At 43.0% G+C, this 19,777-nt stretch overlaps 1 protein-coding gene across 1 annotated transcript; it reads left to right on the forward strand.

Annotated features, from left to right (window-relative positions):
- The first annotated feature begins 305 nt into the window (after nt 1-305).
- Nucleotides 306-19,387, forward strand: DSG2 (desmoglein 2). Its single transcript, XM_008946773.1, has 15 exons — nt 306-320; nt 5,858-5,893; nt 6,644-6,778; nt 7,372-7,530; nt 7,754-7,898; nt 9,096-9,256; nt 10,111-10,245; nt 10,387-10,572; nt 11,540-11,799; nt 12,599-12,741; nt 13,419-13,646; nt 14,066-14,296; nt 15,361-15,485; nt 16,563-16,889; nt 18,380-19,387. Exons 1-15 carry the CDS (start codon nt 306-308, stop codon nt 19,385-19,387), a joined length of 3,294 nt encoding a protein of 1,097 aa, XP_008945021.1.
- The last annotated feature ends 390 nt before the right edge of the window (nt 19,388-19,777 follow it).

Below are 19,777 nucleotides of genomic sequence, written 5' to 3' on the forward strand. Positions count from 1 at the left end.
CATGGGAGTCTTTACTGCCTTAGAGAAATTATACCAAATTCTTAACCATCAGGGATGCTTCAGGCTTTCTCCTTCCTTGCCCATTTTAGCTCAGCCTTTAGACCTTCCATCCTTTGAAATACTTTTCCAGGCTAAAAGCAAAGAATGTTTCCTAACAGACTGAAACCCCGGGTTTGTTTCATCTGGTCTGATGCTTTCTGGCTGTTTCTAGATGCCTTGCAGGAAGCTCTCCTCTGTATCTGGGGCATTGTTGGTGGCTCCTCACCTCTCCAGGCTGGCAGGATGCCTGCAGAAGTCTGGCTGCCATGGCCCAGAAGAAGGTGAGGGTGAGGGCCTGGCCATCCCAGTCTGTGCTGGGGAGCTGCCTAGGAACTGGGCAGGATTCAGAACGGTTTGTTGGCATGGTCAGGCTGGCAGGTGCTGTAGATAAGAAACCTTGCTCCCTGCGCTGGAGATCCAGCAAAATCAGATTTGGTAGCTGGAGACCTGTTGCCTGGTCCCTTCAGTGTAGTTAACTCTGCTCTTTGCAGCAAGCTGAGAGTTATGCTTTGGTTGGGAAATGTTTCATCCTCATTTTGCCCAAAAGAGCAATGGGAAACACACGGAGTGACTCTTGTACAAAAGTTTTCACTCATTCTTTCTGTACCACCTGAAACTACACTGTCATATGTTTTGGTGGGCTTGCACTGGCTCAGGGTGTGTTGGTTTTGCCTGAAGAAAAGAGGAAAATTATTTTTCTCAGCCCTCCTCATCCTTAATCTCAGCTAGAGCTGGGGCAGGGTGCAGTGTACTAAGAGTGAACTCAGGTTGCTGCCTAAACGCTTTGTTGGATGGAATATTAGAGCAAATAAAGCTGTCTTAAGTTGTTATCAGGAGAGAGAGAGAGGAACTGCTGGGGTTTGCATTTTTGTTTGCTTCAAAGTGTGATTTGTTGGGGTTTTTTTTCCCCCTCTTCTGGACAAAACCACTCACGTGAAAGAAAGTCCAGTTATTTGAAAGCATCAGACTAGGCTCATTTATTTCTTACAGCATGCAAAGATGGCACTGATAACTTCCCTCTTCTAGACAAAACCACTCACGTGAAGGAAAGTCCAGTTATTATTTGAAAGCATCAGACTAGGCTCATTTATTTCTTACAGCATGCAAAGATGGCACTGATAACTTCAAAACCTTAAGAAATTACTATGAAACAAAACCAGTCTAGAAGTGATGTCTTCCAAAAACATCTACCTTAGAAGCGTTGAGAACTATAATTTTTTTTTCCTCTCCCTGTTTTTCCTGGAAGTGTCTCTTGGTCATCTGCACTCTCCCTGCCTGCGGGCTGCATCCCTGTGTCTTTATTCCTGGATAACTCAGAGTTCATGGCAGCTTTCCTCCTGTCCCTGCCTGCAGACCTTTTCCAGGGACATCCAGGCATGCTGGACGATGGTGCACCCGTAGGGTGGGGCTTGGCATGTGCCCAGGGCACACACCCAGAGCCACGGGCCGGCAAGGCTATCGAGGATTATTAGACTGGGAGGTTTCTCAGTCAGTCCTGGAGGGTGTGGACATCACATCTTCAAGAGGTGAAATTTTGAAACCCTTCTGTTTGAGTGAAGGAAGAATTGACAGAGATGTATGAATCTTGCTATGAGAGTAGCAAAGCTTTTCTCAGATTGTACTTCCTTGATGTTTGGAATGCTAAGACAAGCTGGGTATGATGAAATTCACTCCAGAACACATTAAATCACTATTGCAGTGTCAGAGCCAGTAGCAATTATTTTTCAAAATTCATAGAAAGAAGTTAATTTTTTCTTTTTAAAAAAACACCAAGGACAACAAAACAAACCCAAAATACAGAAAACCCCCAGAACAACATGCTGCTTTAGTTTTAGAAAGAGCAAAGGTGAGATAATTCAGAGCAGCCTAGCTTCTATTGCCAATAACATGTTGAAACGTGGCAAAAATGTTTACAAGCATCTGTGCATTGATTCATTAACTTCATTTTGTTCCAAAAAGAGTGGAGGAGAAAAAAGCAGCACTATGGTGAGCTATGATATCAGGTGAGAAATAAGAGCTGGTATTTTATATATCCTGTTGAGCTGAAGTGGTGTATTATTTTGAACACCAGATTTCAGAGTAAAGTGAATCCTCAGGAGAGACTAAAGGGAAGCAAAAAAAAAAATAAATAAATTCAGGAAAATCTTATTTTATGATTCTTCAAGTGAAATTAAAGAACTGGGAAAAGGAAGTGGGTAAGATACACGTAAAGTTTTCAGATATGGGAAGAGTAATTGTGGAGGAAATGGAATTACACTGTTCAGTGAGAGCATTATCAGCGTGGCAAAGGGGCAGATTTGGTTTGAGGTTAAGACATCTCAATGTAGGTGTCTTGAGTTTCTGTAATGGTAAATAGAGATGCAGTGGACACAGAGTTGCACTTATTTGGTTGGATCAAACTCTTGCTTTTGGAGCAAATCTCCAGAGTGTGTGAATCTAATCCCTCCTGGGTAAAACTGTGTTGGGAGATGCATCCATCTGCCCAATTCTGAAACTGAATCTCTCCTAACAGCTGTATAATCAGCTTGAAAAGAGCTAAAAGTCAGGATAATAAAATCAAGGTAAAAATAGACCTCTGCATCTGTAAGGTTAGCTAGGCACCACCTCAGGTTGGCTAGTGAGGCCCTGGGACCTCCACCCCTCCTTTATAAGAACAGGTTAAACCCTTGTCAGGCAGCATCTAGAGTAGTTCATCCTGCCCCAGGGCCAGGAGATGGACTAGTAGATAACCTTGTGTGGTCCCTTCAGCCTGCTTCTCTAAAGGTGGGAGATCTTCACTTGCCCATCAACACCAGACTGACTCACAGGAGGTGTGAGATCCAGATCTCTGGGTATGTGAAAGACCACATTTCTAGGACTTACTGTTTCATTGTGTACAGTCACATACCTTCTTGCTTACTTCATCTTTACATTGTAAAAATAAGCTGTGTGTTCAAGATGTACAGTCAGGAAGTGACTAAAGGACACATGAGGATGAATTTGGGCAAGAGCAGCCTTGCACTCCCTATACACAGCAATCCCTCCTTTCCCCTGCCCTCTTGCCTACTCCTGCTGCTTTCCCATAGTTTTTCATTCCATTTCTATTACTTCAGGCCTCAGGTTTTCCACCTCAATTTCTGTAACCATCCAGCTGTCTTCTGACAGTGCCTGCTCAGCTCTGTCATCAAGAGATTTGATCAGCAGATGTCTATTTTTTGTGCCAGGGCTGTGATTCACATCAAATGGCAGACAGGACTTTACTTTTTTTAAGCTGTTTAATAGAAGGCAGCTCTAGGATACCAAAAGAAGGAAAATCCAGAGCTTCACACCTGTTGGATTTGTGATATTTCACTTTTTCTTGAAAAAAAATGTCATTGGAAAGTGCTTTTCCCTTTTTTAAAGATTTTGGATCCTTTAAAAATATTCAATAAAAGTGTATTGGCTCCAATTGTATTTATGTATCTCATAAATAAAATTACCATTCTTAAACACTTTTTATTGCTGTCTTAAAGTCTTTTATGAGATTGCCTGTGGATTACAGGTTGAAAAGCACAAAAGCAAAAGTATGTTTTACTGTTTCAGGAATGAAACAATGTTTTGATGCAGCTTTGCAGCATTTGCAAAGTGACTTTTAATGATCTTAATAAAGTCTGTTTATAATGATTAATGGGATTTTCTCCACTTGATATGCATCTCAGTGGAAGACCTGCTTGTTCTTGACCTGCAGACACTTTTATTCATGCTGTGGTTCTCAGGTTTCAAATACAAGGAAGCTTCTCACCTTGTGCCTCTTGACCTGTTTAATATTGAAAGGGAAACACTTGCCCCTTGAGCTCACCAGTAAGAGCAAACAAGAAGGGTCAGGATGACATCTTGACAACTATTCACCTTCCAAATGAGTTGCAGCTTCTCTTGGAGAACCTTGACTATAACCAAAATCCTCTTGTCACTCTTGCTGCTACAATCTCATTAATCATAAAAATACATCTCGAAAGTCTGTATAACTAATAAAATAAGATTAAGAGTATTCATGAAAACAGCTTGGTCTAAGGTGTACAATCCTGTAGCCCTCACAATGGACATTCATTAGGGAACATATTGCTCTCTGATTTTTGTCTTGAGAATATATAACCTGGAAAAACTGGCATTTGAAAAGCAGTTTTCTTGTGCAAGTTGAAACAGTGGCCTGCTGCATTGCTCAACCCTCTGAGCAGTGGCATTGCTGCCTTGTGTGGGAAAGAGATAACTTTAATCTTTTAATCTCCAGGGGAAAAGAAGAGCTGTCATCGATACAGTGATTGAGGCTGAATCAGAGGGATGAATAGGGAGAACCCAGTCATCAGTCTAGAAACCAGAGAATAGAAAGTACTCCTCCTTGATTTATTTCAGTAGGAAAACACTTCTGTGCATGCTTTGCCTTAGGCATTAGTGTATGTATAGATATAAAAGACCTAAGATACAAAATACAAAGCTCAAAAGCTGCATTTGTTTGGCTCAGCTGTTGGAATAACCTCTTCCTTGTTGCTGCAGTTTCCCAGTGCCTGCAGTTTTGCATGGTTTGAGGGGTTTGTTGTTTGCAGATCATGGTTGTGGGGCTGTTGAGCCTGGAGAAGAATGGGAGGGGATCTTATCAGTGCTTATGAATTTCTAAAGGATGGATGTCAAGAGGATGAGGATGGGCCCAAACTCTTTTCAGAGGTACCCTGTGATAGGGCAACAGACACTAACAGGAACGCAGGGTGAGGATGGGCCCAAACTCTTTTCTGAGGTACCTTGTGATAGGATAACGGGCAACAGACACTAACAGGAACGCAGGAAGTTCCACCTAAATATGAGGAAAAGCTTCTTCACTGTGAGGGTGATGGAGCACTGCAACTGGCTGCCCAGAGAGGTGGTGGAGTCTCCTCTTCTGAAAACTGTGAAAACCCACCTTGGTGCCATCCTGGGCAGCCTGCTCTAGGTGACCTTGCTTTAGCAGGGAAGTTGGACTTGGTGGTGGCCAGAGGTCCTTTTCAGCCTCTCCCATCCCATGATAAACACATGGTCTGTGACAGCTTGGCTGAGGCTCCAGCTCCTTCCAGCTAGGATGAGGCACATAACCAGGTGTTTAGGGGCACATGTAGCTGTCTTCATGCACAAAGAGGTAGGCAGATCAATACTGAGTGTTGGCATGTCAGGTTTTGGCAGAGCAAGCATGGTTTGCTGGCTGGGGTGCACGTGTCTCTGCCTTAAGTAAGGGGTGAATGGATGGATGGATGCCATTTATGCTCCCAGCAAGATGCTAAACAGGGAAGCTGCTTCTGTCAGTTAAGCTTCAGCAGATGTTTTGACTAGCCCTTGCTTTTTAAATGTTATTTAACCTGTTTTCTTCTCTGATGTGGTTGGTAACCCACCACAGCCTGTCCAGTCCATGTTCTCCCCAGAAGAGGGAGCTTCCTCAGGGTGCTGCTGGCAACCAACACGTGCTTCAATCCATGGCAAATGCCCATCGTTTTGGAATAGTGAAGCATTCTTCAGCACTAAAAAATAAATAGTTGGTTAAAATGACTGTAAAGTCTGAGTTTATTGTTGAAAAAGAAAGATTAATTGCTTATTATCTGTTTCCTGATTGGAGAAAAGTGGTAAACTTAACTACCTAATTATAGTGCATGTTTGCAATGTGAATGATTATGGGTGAATTTTTCAGAAGCTATTATGGGTAAATAATAAATATTAATTGATGGAGGTCAGATGCCTTCTTAGGGCTTGGCTGTTCTTATGAGGGATGTCATGTCAGTTAAGTTTGAATACTGCTAAAGTGTCACAGAATTAATTGTTATTATCATAATTTCCATTGCAGGTCTGTCTGAATTATGGAAATGGACTCCATGTGATGGTAGGAAATAAGGGAAACCTGCTTTTCTTTATCAGTGCCTGAAGAAGGGTTCTCTGAGCAAAGTGTCAAAGACATGCCCTATTTCAGTTCATAAAAGTCACAAGTTTTGCCATTTTCTGAAACATGAAATCTGTGTGTTGAATAATGAAATGGAAGCTGACATGTAAGTGAATAGATTCCTATGTCAAAGACATGCCATATTTCAGTTCATAAAAGTCATGAGTTTTGCTATTTTCTGAAATGTGAAATCTGTGCAATGAATAATGAAATGAAAGCTGACATGTAAGTGAATAGATTCCTACCTCCATCAAACTGAATGGCATTCAACTTTGAGAAACTTCCCCTAGAACACTGTTTGTAGGTATCTTCTTTTAACTCTCTGTAAATGAAATCCAGTACTGTTTTATAGAAGATGTGAATTAGAAACATTTCCAGATGTTAATCCAGAAGTCAGCAGACACAGTAGGGACAAGCACTTTTTTCACCAACCCCTGGTCTTGGGAATTTGCTCATGTATTTAAAGCCTTTCTTACCTAATTCTGTCTTGAGAAGACCTCAAGTTTTCCTCTTCAAACCTGAGAGGAGCTTATAGCTCTTAGAGTGGGGCTTAAACTCCTCTGTGATTTTGAAGTGACCAGCTATTGAAAGAGCAAAACTGTGCAGAAGTCTGGGCTACAGCAGCAATAAAGCATTCATCTGAAATGGCTAAAAGTAATGCTGACATTCAACCTTGTTTTTTTTTTCCCACAGATTTATAATGGAAATGGCAGGAGTGGCATCTTGTCTCATCCCAACAGCCTCATCAGGCAGAAGAGGGAATGGACAGTGCCTCCAGCTTTCATAAGGGAGGAGGAGGACAACTCTCATAAGAATCCCATTGCTAGAGTAAGCCTGGAAAAGAGAGAAATACAGAATACATGTAAAAAGAGAGATGAAAATGTGAAATAAGGGTGTGGCTGCCCTAAACTCATCTTTAATTTTCAAGGACTGTTCAGTGTCAATGAAAGATTGGCACATCTCCTGTTTCCTTCCTTCAGCAGATGAGTTACTCTTGCAGCCTGACTGGGTTCAGTCTCATCATTTCCCTGCCACTAGTTTTCATAAAACTTTTGGGAGTGCAATATCTTTGAGTTTTTTCACTCAAAAAACAGTGATTTTTCCAGCCTTTCCTTGTACTTGTATCCTATCCCACTCTCTGTCCAAGCAGTCCAAATTTTCTTCTCCCACAGACCTCTCCATTCCATGGTTCCTAACTGTTCTACTGCCCATCATGTTCCTCATCTCCTGCACCAGATACTCAAACAGAACATGCAGCTCTTCCTGCATTCACCTCAACATCTCCACACTCCAAGGAGTGCAGGGAAATGCATTTAATATTTACATTTGTTCATTACAAAAATAGGAAAAATATTTTTGTTGCCTTTTTAAATATGGGTTTTATTTATCCAATGCTATTTAATATGTTATATTCCTTCTAGATACATTCTGATCTTGAAGATTCAGGGGTAGTGGTGACTTACACTATATCTGGTCAAGGAGTAACAGAACCCCCTTATGGATTATTTGTTATCAATGGGAAGACTGGAGATTTGAACATAACAGGAAGGGTTGACAGAGAAAAGACTCCAATGCTACTTGTAAGTTGACTTGTAACCTTTTCATTATAACTGTCCATTTTATATTTTGGTCAAATGTGTTTACTTCAATTAGTTCTACAGTTTCTGGATATTTTTGTGTGTATATAAGCTTATATAATGCTTAGATTTTGTTATATGTAATATATAGTCCTATTTTGTACCTGTATTTATATATATTACAGTCACTCATTGGATTTTCTTATTTCTGTCTGTATTACTTCAGCTTAGAGGTTATGCACTAGATAAGAATGGAGCAAAACTGGAAGAGCCAATAGACCTCCCAATTAAAATTGTGGATATAAATGACAATTTTCCAGTGTTTTCACATGAAGTTTTTGTTGGTTCAGTTGAAGAATTAAGTGAAACAGGTAACTTGCTTTTTAGAACTGTTTTTTTCATTTGGCTTTTTCCAGCACATGCAAGGGCACAAGTGTTTCTGCAGCAGCATATCTGCAATAACAAGTTCTCTGGCTTGTGTAGGCCAGGTTATCCAGGTGTAAATGTGAGTTTTTATTCAGGGCTGAGCTGTGTGCTGGGATTTAGGGGAAGTACCCACCACAAGGCAACAGAACAGCACTTCCTCTTGCAGTACCTTTGGTTTGGTGTCAAAGCTACCACAAATCCAGGAACCAGAATCCTTCAAGGGAAATAGTCTGCCTTCTGACCTAGCAATCCCAGCCTGCTTGGGAGGGACTTCACTTTGCCATGCTCATGAAGAGCCCAGCTTTGTGTTGGCTGGAGAGTTACCTTGTTAAGTGCATATGGCTGTGACCTAACCCTCAAAGAAGAGTTAATGGCACTTTTCCTATGGATGTCAGTAGACCTAAGAAAACAGGTTATTCTTCAGAAGATAAACTGGAATAAAACAACCTAATAAATACCTGACATTGTGTCCATTTCAATGTCATGATCATCTGAAGAAACAAATTCTTGACCATCCACTTAAATAACTGAACTATTGAGTTCCCTCAGCTCTCTTTCAGGTCAGCAGTAGGCATATGGTAATTGCTGCTTGCCTGAATTTCAGGTAACCCTCAAATGCAGGCACTGGACACTGAGATGCACCCTTTTCCAGAGGACAAAACTCTGTGCCATGATTTCTAGGGGTGTGCACCATGGGAATAAAGCTGTAAAGCTGTTGAAGGGCATCAGTACAGAGCAATTGTTTTAATAACACTGAGACAGAGGAGTTAGTGATGCTCCCTTTAGAAGAACGTGTGAGGGAAATGTAGCTTGTTGTTCAAAACCTTTTCTTTCTTCTCTGCATGATACCTACAGATTTCTGTCAGAGCCTTTGAGAGAATTCAACTTGTTGTTCAATTCTGGTGCATTGAATTCTACAAGTTACAGATGTGTGGGTACAATCTTTTTGTTTGCTAGAGGATATACTTTTAGCAGGTACTGTTTGGATTTTAGGAATGCTTCAGCTCTATTTATTCAGTTAAAAAGGCAAGAGCATCAGAAGAACTGCAGTGCCTCTGACAGCATGCTATTATCTTTGACATTACAGTAAAAATAGTGCATGGCAGTGTGAACAAATAATGTATTTTGTTTGCTTTCTACAGGTACAATTGTAATGAGAATAAATGCAACGGATGCAGATGAACCAAATAACCTCAATTCCAAAATTGCTTTCAGGATTGTTTCCCAAAGCCCCAGTGCTGCATTCAGTATGAATAAGGATAGTGGAGAGGTTCGAGTAGCAAAAATAAACCTTGACAGAGAGGTAAAATAAAAAAAAAACCTTGCATCTTTTATCTGTTAAAAGCAGTATTCTGATGCCCACTGTGTCATCTTCATCCCTGCCTGCTGGAATGCAAAGCTGACCCTCCTCACCTTTCTCCACCACTCTGGAGGCTGAAGCCTTGTCTGCTTGATGCATGTTTTTCAGGGATTGGGGTGGGGGGATGCTGGGATCAAGGTTGTATTCCACCAGTCCCCTCTCTAGCACACCACCTGCCTGGTGGCTCTTGGGTTCTGCCCCTCCCATGCAGCCAGGGCAGCAGGTACATGAAATGAGAGGTCACTTCTTTCTGCTGGAAGGCGTGTGGCAAAGCCAAGGCAGATGACACCTGCAAAGCTGCTGAGTGCAGCTGCATTTTTGTAGCTTGCTATGCACATCAGGGTGCAAAGAGTTGGGACTGGTGCTGCTGTGAAACTGTTGAAAGCCAGGTATCACCAGCAGCTTTACCTGTGCCTGCATAAGCTGTCACTGGCCAGCAGATGGTGATCTGGATGTTAGCTCTCTGCAGATGAGGGCAGCATCTCTGCCTCTGCCTCTGTGCTGACGTGCAGATGTCACTGGTCCTGTCCCTGCTCATGACCACTGACTTTCTGTTCATTTGCCATGCAAATACAGTCTAACTCTTTGTGAGGGAGATGCAAAAATCCCAAATCCTTCTCAAAGCCTCATCTCTACTCTAGCAAAGCCTATTGAGGTAATTGTGTGTGAGTTTTATTACTAGCTAGAGAGGAGTTATAATTGGCCACGAGAGGGCTTACCAAAATGTAATAGAGATAATACAGCAAAGGAAAAAAAAAATTTAGCCTGGTTTAAACACTTTTTTCTTATCACAACAGACACAAAGTAGCTATTCTTTGGTGGTGGAAGCAAAAGACCGTGGTGGTGAAGTAGGTGGGAATGCTGCAACATGCTCTTTAGAAATCAAGATCCTGGATGTCAACGACAATCTCCCTGTGGTTGAAAGTCGTACAGTGAGTACATTTATCACAATATTTGGCACATTGCTACAGCTCCTATTATCCCATTGCATAATATGAGGTTGTACAAACTTCTTGCATTGGTGTAATGAGGTAAATCGTGACTTTTTAAAGAATGGTGGTTTTTGATTGCAGTTTGAAGGAAGCATTGAAGAAAACAGAGCAAACGTGGAAATCATGCGAATAAAAGTGTTTGACAAAGATGAAGAGTTTTCTGACAACTGGCTGGCAAACTTTTCATTTGTTTCTGGTAATGAAGGTGGCTTTTTTCGTATAGTAACAGATGCCAAGACAAATGAAGGAGTTTTGACTGTTGTGAAGGTTAGTATGTTCTTTAGAGTCTTCTTCAAATATGAATTTACTCTCTTTAAGTTGACATAGAAATAGTTTCTATTCAGTCAGTATATAAACTATAAACATATGTGGTGGACACTCCTCCTTTAGTATATTCAATAATTCTGTGCAAAATAATAATTTTGTCCAGCTTTACTATTTACATTCTGTATGATCTCAAATGTATCTAGTGGGACAGAAGTCCCAGAACTTTCCCTGTTGTTGGGCAACAGTGCTAACACATGTGCTGTAAATTTTCCCATATTTTTGCTCTCTTTGGTGGTCTTATCTTAAATTTCTTTATTTCCCATGGCCACAGATAACATTGCAGGCAACACCTATTCCATGAGCCATAGGCTTTGGACTAATTTATGAATTTCCATAAATTGAAATTATGAAAATATTTTTCATACATTGACATTTTATTAACATCAGTCCCTTTTGGTCCACAAGAACTGAAGAAGCATAGTACCCTAAGTACCTGTTTATTTTCTGCTCTGCTTTCCTTATCTGAAAACTGATAAACAAAAAATTCATAAGCTTTATGAAGTAAATCTGTTTAAAAAATAAAACTGCAGGAGCCAAGTAATACTGAACAGTGATCCCCTGAAAGTAAAATACAGAACAGATAGGTAGGAGTCATTGTTTCTCTATTAAATTAGTTGAAATTCATTAATATAAGGACATATCTATGGTGCCATCCATAAAAATGAGAGTAATCTTTCTTTTTCTAATCTTTAATATAGGTACTGTTTAATATAGATATTAACCAACAGTTCTTTGCAGTTTAGCGTAATTGTTATTTAAAGGATGTTATAATATTAAATAGTATTACTTGAATATTAAATATGTGAATTATATATTCTTAAATATGACACTGTATTATATATAGTCTTAAATATGAGATTCTGTCAAATCCTGAGTGATTTTTTTTCCTCTATTATTTTTCCTCTAGGAACTGGATTATGAAAAGATGCAAAGCCTAAACTTGGGCATTGTTGTAACAAACAAAGCAGAGTTCCACAAGTCAATTAAACATAGTTACAAGGCACAAACAATTCCAATCAAAATTAATGTGATTAACGTGCGGGAGGGTCCCGTGTTCCCTGGTGGCACAAAAATTATTGAAGCAAGTGAGAAATATCAGATAAAACAAGTTATTGGACAGTATCAAGCCCTTGATGAAGACACTGGGAAAATAGCAGAGAAGATTATGTAAGAATCTTTTTTATAACAGTCCTAACTATGTCAGAAATAGCATCTCTGGAAAAAAGTGTATCTTGAACTGAAATAACTTCAGAGGCAGTAATTTTCTACTATGCATAATTGACACCTAAACCAAGATCATTATCATCATCTTCAGTATTCTGTTGTGCAGAAAATAGCTGACATGAAAATCCTCCTTGTTTTGTTGGATGTGATGAGTGTTTGTGCTGAAGTTGTCTGTGGTTGAATGCTATTTACTGTGCCTGTCTACTTTCTAGAGATCTACTCATCTTTATGGTCTGCAGAAACATTAGGAGGGAATATGCAGATTTAGACTTTATATAAATCTAACAATTGGACAGAACTGTGGCTTTCCAGCTAAAATGTTGAATCACCAGTGTGGCTTTTCCAAACTGTGCAGCCCAGGAGTGGGCCTCTCTCCCCCACACCTGTGGTACAGCTGCTGCTCAGCTTTTGCTGGGACCAGGGGTGGAGGAGAAGAGGACTGCATCCAGCAGCACAGCTCCCTCTCCTGCTCCTGTCCCACTCTCTGAGTTTACATTTCATAATGCCTCTACACCTAAATTCTGGCTCTAAAGGGAAAAGCAGGTTTCAGCATCCCAGGTAGGATTTATAATCTTAGGTTTATAGTTGAAAGTAATTCCAGTGGCAGAAGCCTCAGACTTCAGACCCAGGGATTTGGTCTCTGCATTAAGCAAAAAATAAACATACTGTGAAGCTGCTTTTTCTGCTGATGGTTGTTTTCCTCGTTATAAATGTGTCCCTCCTGATGTGCAATTTTAATCAGATACATGAAAGGAAGAGATGCAGCAAACTGGATCACAATAGACTCAGTCACAGGTGAAATTAGACTTGCCAAAAAACTCGACTACGAATCGCCTCACGTAGTGAATGGTACCTACACTATCACCATATTGGGTGTAACTACTGGTGAGTTGAGAGGGTTTTATTTTCACACTAATTGGTTTGTTTAGGGCTTAGTCTGCCTCTCTACAGCTATAGTTGGTTTAACATCCCTACCTTTAGCTGCCTAAAAGTTCAGCACCTTGTGCAGTCTTCCATGGGATCTGTATTTGTAGGAGAGATGAGCACCCCATTGAAATGGGATGAAATTTGGAATGGGCTCCTGAGGTGCCCATTTCTCTTATTTGACTAGATGAAGGTGAACTTCCACTAAGTTTTTCAAAGACTAAGTCTGATAGCAACATTCCTTCCCAAGGTGGAAGTTGCCAGTATCTCAGTATGCTACTGAACAGACCAGAGTCCTAAGTTTTTTTGAATGTGAGGCAAGAGAGACTCCCTGAACTTCTTGTGTATCTGATCAAAATCCTTTTCTAACCTGCATGTTATTGTGTAACCATAAAGAGGAAATGTGCATTACTTGTTTCACTATTTTGACTTAAAAAATAAGTTCCCTTCAGAAGAACTTTGTCAGTGTCTTTAATACTAGGAATGAAATGCTGCTCCCATAACTAGCTGTTCTTTGAATTTATTGCAGTAGTGTTTGTGTTTTGGAAATAAGTTGTTGGGTTTTTTTTTTATTTTATTTTAAGATTAAATTTTTGCACTTTTCAAATCAATTTATTGTTTCATCTTTTGACATCTAGATGTTCCTAAGAAAACAGCCACTGGCACAGTCGTTATTCAAGTTCAAGATGAGAATGATAACTGCCCAATTATTGTGAACCCTGTGCAGACTGTGTGTTCAGATGCAAAATTAATTAATGTTACAGCTAATGATTTGGATGGTTATCCAAACAGTGATCCCTTCAGCTTCACTGTCATTGATGAGCCAGAAGGGATGGCAGAAAAATGGATAATTGCATCCAGAAATGGTAAGGAAATGTGTTTTTAAATACTTCCAATTGTTTGGAGTCTTAGTGTTGTAATTTCTTAATTCCAGTCAGACTGACAGTTTGGCTGAGCCAGACCAAAAACAAAAACCATATATATGGAGTCAGACACATCACTTGTGTTCTGCTCCCTTCTCTAATGGCTGTAAAAGCACAGCTTCCTGCTCTCTGCCTGTGGCATACAACAGACTAACCTCCTCAAGGCTGAAGCTGGGTGGGTTTTTTGTGAATTCAGCCTTTAGCCATCTAGAAGGTGTGGAGGTTTGATGCTACGTAGGCAGAGTTGGATTTAACTGGAGAGGGCTTGTTGGGAGGCTGTGAAGGTTTTATTTCCCTTGGTTTACGAGTGTCAGCTTTCTCTCCACTCATTTCTTTTATTTAACCCCCATCTCCTGCCTCAGGCACCAGCATACAGCTGGCACCACAAAACCTGAAGCCGGGCAGAGCTGAAGTTCCCATCCTAATAAAGGATTTCCAAGGATTCAGCTGTGCCCAGGCACAGTCTCTGCAACTGACTGTTTGCAACTGCGCCGACAACGGCGTCTGCAAAGAGAAAGTTACTGCTGGCAAGTCCGTGGGCCTGGGACCAGGAGCAGTTGCACTCATTGTCTTGGCATTTTTACTTTTGCTGTGTAAGTAACTGATTCATATTATTTCAGAAGCACTGTCAATATGGTCCACAAGGCATCAGAGAAGGAACAGGTCACCTCTCAGGTTTTATCATCTTGATATATTCAGTGTAAGCTCCTAGTCTTTGTGAAGTCGTGGCAAATCCCCAACTCATTTGGGTAACATCAGTGTTTTACCCTCAAAGGACTTCAAGCTGTGCATTTCAAAATTCATAGCTACAGTTTTAATATTTGTTTGTGATGCTGTAAATAACAGGTGAGGAAGCAGTGAGGAATCCTTTTGTTGTTCCCACATCTCCTTGTGTGAATCCTAACTCTTCCCACTCAAACCACAGTGCTCTCTCCACTCTCTTCTGCCTCACTGCAGGCCCAGACCTGGTGCCTTGCTCTGAGCAACGTGTGACATTGCTCTTTGAGACAAAGTAGAAGCTCAAAAGTAAGAGAATAATACTTGTAGCCAGGTTATGGCCCTGAGTACTAGTGCTGCAGTAAAACTGGCAATACTTTATTGCTTCTACTGGTAGCAATCTAACTGTGGCTAAACAAAGTTCATGCCATGTGAATAGGCTCAGCTCCTGAAACTGGATTGTTCTGAGTTCCCCAGGCAATGCTCTAGACACGTCCTAGGAGTGGTGAGGTGGAATTTACATGACACCAAGCCACTCTCTGGTAGTAAAAGGAGGAGTGAGGAATGCTGTGATTACACAGTGGTACTTAGGGCTTGGATTTGGTATATGAGATCTCTGGTGAGGTTACACAGTGATACTTAGGGCTTGGATTTGGTGTATGAGATCTCTGGTAGAAGTACTGCTACAAGCCTGAGTGGTCACGTGCAGGACTGAGGCCATGACAGGTTGTCAGTGTCCTGTGGGAAGCCAGCCTGGCATGTCTTCCTAGGAGATACCTTCAACATTTGGGAACCTCCGCCGAGTAGCTCATCAACCCCCATACTGATCCCTAGCTCATGAAATACATGTCAGTATGAGAGCTGGCTGAACTTTACTAGCAGCTACCACACTTCCACCCTGCTAACCAGAGGTTTACTGGCAACCTTCTGTCCCCTGCAGTGATTCCACTGCTGCTGCTGCTGTGCCCCTGCGGGGCGGGGCCGAAGGGCTTCGCGGCGATCCCCGACCAGAGCGAAGCCGTGCTGCGCCAGTGGAACAGCGAGGGAGCAGCTCCCCAGGAGAAGGTACCCCCAGGGGCATTTCCCTTGCATTTTCACTGGGTGCCTCTTCCCTGTTGCAGGCTGGCGTTTTGAAGCTGTACAGCAGCTTTAACCACACATGGACATTAATTAACACAAACCCCGTGAGGCTCGGTGAAGGATGTGTGGAAGGTGAATTCCACCAGCAGCTCTAGAAAAAAGCAGCCCGTAGTGTTTCAATCCCAGAGTCAAGGGAAAGCAATGAAGCAAACTTTGATGGTATCTCAGCAGAAGGTAGGAGTGTGGGAAAAGCATGGTGCTGAAAAGAGTGAAGCGTTTGCATTTGCAAGCCTGGAATGTTCTGCACCCCTTTGTGAGCACAGGAAGGCAGTGAAACAATGGGCTGTAAAGCTTAGCTTCTCAGCAATTTAAAGTTTCAGGTTGCATTTTAAATTATTTCCCCGAGTATCTGGTTTCTTAAACAGAGGAAGTTCTTAATTTTAACAAAAAGGCAGAAAAAAGTGCAAATCTGCAGAGGGAGAGCAGTGTGTGCCAAGACAGCTTTGCCCTTTCTTGTTCCACAAAAACCCAGTTTTAAAAAAAAAAAAGGCCATGACACTGGCAGGGTTTTGCACAATAACAAAGAAACAGAGGTAAGGTAAATGACTTTTGATTTAGGGTGAATACTTACACCAAGTTCTTGTTAAAAGCCAATTAAGAGGGAAGCACCACAGAGGCAGTGAGCGGTGCACACTCCCTCCCTTTGTGTCTGAGGAAAGCTGGGCACTGTCTTTCTTGGAACAGCTGAGCTCCCTGCAGTTTGCAAGCCTTTTTTTGGGTGTTTGGGGTTTTTTTTCCCCCACTTTCACTCCCAAGCCTTTGAGATTCAAGAAGACAAGGATCTAGAGAAACATTCCTATGATCCTCCTTGGGAACACAGTTGTGGAAAGGTATTTCAGAAGTTCTTTTACTCTTTGCAGCCACACGTATAAGTGCAAATTCAAACAAGTTGTAAAACTGCACCCTCCCAGGTCCCACCCAGCCCAGCTGCTGGTTTGGTGAGTTCTGTGTGCTAGCCAGCACAGCTTTCATGTCCCATCCTAATCTGTGTTCTTTATGTAGCCAGTGCTAAACTTCATCCCACCCACTGTGCTGGGGAGCGCCACAGGAGCGGCCAGCGGAGCAGCAGGAGCAATGAGTGGAGAGGAAACTGCATCAGGAGGAGGCTGCTCTGCTTCTCAGGTCAGACAGCATCTCAACACTGTCACCAAGGAAGGATGGGAAGAGCAAAGACATCTCCTTTCTGGTGCTGAGTATGGAGCCGTGGCAGCTGGAGGAGCTGAAGGCATGGCAGGTGCAGAAGGCAAGACCGTGGTGGCTGGAGGAGGAGTCGTGATGGGAGCAGCAGGAGCCATGAATGAAGAGTTTTTAAGAGACTACTTCAGTGACGTAAGCATATGACCCAAAAATAACAGGATCTTATTATTTACACTTAGAGTTGTGAAATGCTGGTCATGGTACTACAAACACAGATGGGTAGATATGTGTATATAAACAGTCCTGATGCAATGGCCAGTGTTGCATGCATGTGGAGTTGGGGGAGTTAAAGGATTTTTGGGTTGGGCTTACACGTGGGACTTAAAGCATGACAGCACTCTGTCTTGTAGCACTGGGTGGTTACAACATCTGCCACAATGAGACCCTGCTCAGGAGAGAGGTACCTGGGGATGGGATACAGAATATTCAGCAATGATCAAGGAGACCCTCACCTAGGAAGAAGCTGTGAGAAAGACTCTGGGATGTAATTCTCAGGGACTTAAGCATATTACACTGGCCTGTAGGGAGGTACCTGTGACTCATCATGAGTCACACTGCAAACTTCACCGTGGAGCAGGTTTTTGGAAGATAAGCTATAGATGTCTTGGGTGGGTCTGCGTTTTCAAAGTAGCTGATGAAGCAAGTGGTGCTGGACTTCTTTCTTTGCCCAGCAACCTGGGTGAAGGGCCATTCATCAGAAGAACACACGACCCCAAAACAGACAAGTAACCAAACCACAGAGTTTCAGATGCATGCTGGTTTTTGTAGATGGGCCTCGGGTAACGTCCCTGCTTCTAGGATCCAACACAGGTAAAGACACAGAGTTGGTTTGGGTCTGGTTACACACCACATCCCCCAGGTGCCTGAGTTAATACACACTCTAGGACTTCAGATGTGGCAGAAAAGTGGTTCTGAGCACAAGCCAGCAACAGTGTTAGGTAAAGCTGGTTCAGCAAGCCCAGAGGATTTGGCTGTGCTCACTCCCAAACTGGAGCTGTTGCAAGCATGTACACAGGTATTTATTTTAGTGTACTCCATTGCTTTCAGACTGAGCTGGCCCTGGAAGCACTGTGGTCAGAGCTCTTAAGCCCTCCTGGTTGCAAAGTGGCCTACACTCATGCTGGACTACATCCCCATACCTACCAAGCTTCTTAACTTCTTGGTTGGTTTGTTACTGGGCTGCCTGAGTGTGATTGTGCAGGCTGTGCTGGTGCAAAGGGCCGTGGCAGATGGTGATGTGTCAGCATGTGCACGTTAAATGGATGTTTAAAAGTTAGAATGCTCTTGGGCATAGTTTTGGAACTCCCTCACAAACACCTAGTTAGAAGTGCAGTTCATTCACTGAACCAAAATACAAACAGTCTCTTTGTGAAGATGGAACAGTCTCACAAGTACCCAAGGTTTTCAATTTCATCTCAGGTTTTAGTTCTCATCGAGTGTACTGTCAAGTCCAGACTAACTTCAAAGGAAACAAAAAGCACTTCATGGGATTGCCCTCGCTCGGTTTGTGGTTTCTGTGGATTTGGTTAAATTTTCTTATTTTACACTTTTTGACCAAGTATTCCTGATGATAACCATTAATTGTGGAGCTGACAGGTTGGCTGTTTTTGTTTTGCCTGCAGAAAGCTGTCTCTTTTGCCGAGGAAGACGAAGCCCAAGCCGCCAACGACTGTCTCCTGGTGTATTCCCAAGGGGAGTCAGGCTCCCCTCACGGCTCCGTCGGCTGCTGCAGCTTTATTGAAGGTGATCTTGATGACCACTTCCTCGATGATTTAGGAGACAAATTTAAGACTCTGGCAGAGATATGCCTGGGCAGACCCATCAACATGAAAGAAGGGAGCTCCCGCAGTGAGTCAGGTTTCGGTTTTAGTGACGCAAAGCTGCGGTTCTTGGATCAGCAAAACCCTTCCAGCTCTGAACAAGCCTTTGCCTCGGGCAGCCACTTCCAACCCAACCTGCCAGTGCACCTGGGGGGTGGTGCAGGAGAAGACACCCTGTCCAAGGAGGTGGTTACGGAAACGGCCTCCATGTCACGCTCTGGGCAGCGCAGCGCCCGGCCCCTGCCCGCAGCCCACGCAGAGACCAGCTTCACCCTGACAGAAACATCCTATTCTGCAGGGGCTCCTGCCCGCCCCACTGCTGCCTTTCTAGACCCTCAGTTTAAGGAGAACGTGGTGGTGACAGAGAGAGTGCTGGCCCCCGCGTCGAGCTTGCAGGCTGTGGTGGAAGTCCCCACTTTGCCAGCTGGAAGTAACGTGGTGGTGACGGAGAGGATGGTGAAGTCAGAGGGGGCTGGGCCAGGAGCCCTGAGGGTTCAGGATCTCCCAGACTCCCACTACGTGGTGGTGAGGGAGAGGGAGAGGGTGCTTGTTCCTGCTGCAGAGCAGAGCTCGCTCAGCTTCCCCTCTCTGGCAGAGGGGCACAGCGTGGTGGCCAACGCCTCGGGGGTGCAGAGCAGAGCTGAGCTGGCAGCAGCTCCCCGCCCGGGAAGAGAAGAGCACTTGCTGATCACAGACTCCCTGCTTAACCAGGCTGCATCCAGCTTGGAAGGGCCACCTCCTGCCAGCACCACGCTCAGCAAGTCTTCCAGGGTCACCCAGTACAGCTCGGTGCAGTACAGCCGCTCCTAGGCTGGGCCCTGGCAGGGCTGGCAGTGCCCAGCAGCCTTCTGTCCCTGCCTCAGGCTTCCTCCTCAGACATGAAGTTTCTGGAGCTTCCAGAATGACATGGACTCGCTTGCAGCAGTTTGTATAAATAAGGATTAGGACCAGGAAGCTAGTAAGAAAACCTGCTGTTTATTACTTAACACAGGCAGCGATGCCTTTTGAAGTGGAAAGATGTGGGAAATACTTTTTGTTTACTATTTTTTGTAATTGCTTTTTATTATTCAGTTAGGGTAATAATACCACATAACCACAGCAATGCCTAATGATGGGAAAGCAGAAAAAAAGTGCAAAGTCTGGTGATGGAGAGTAGCGTGCAAGGCATAAGTTGGGGTTTTGAGCTGCTGTGTGGTGTAG

This window comes from Merops nubicus, unplaced genomic scaffold, assembly GCF_000691845.1.
Source record: "Merops nubicus isolate BGI_N331 unplaced genomic scaffold, ASM69184v1 scaffold2989, whole genome shotgun sequence".
Taxonomy (NCBI): domain Eukaryota; kingdom Metazoa; phylum Chordata; class Aves; order Coraciiformes; family Meropidae; genus Merops; species Merops nubicus.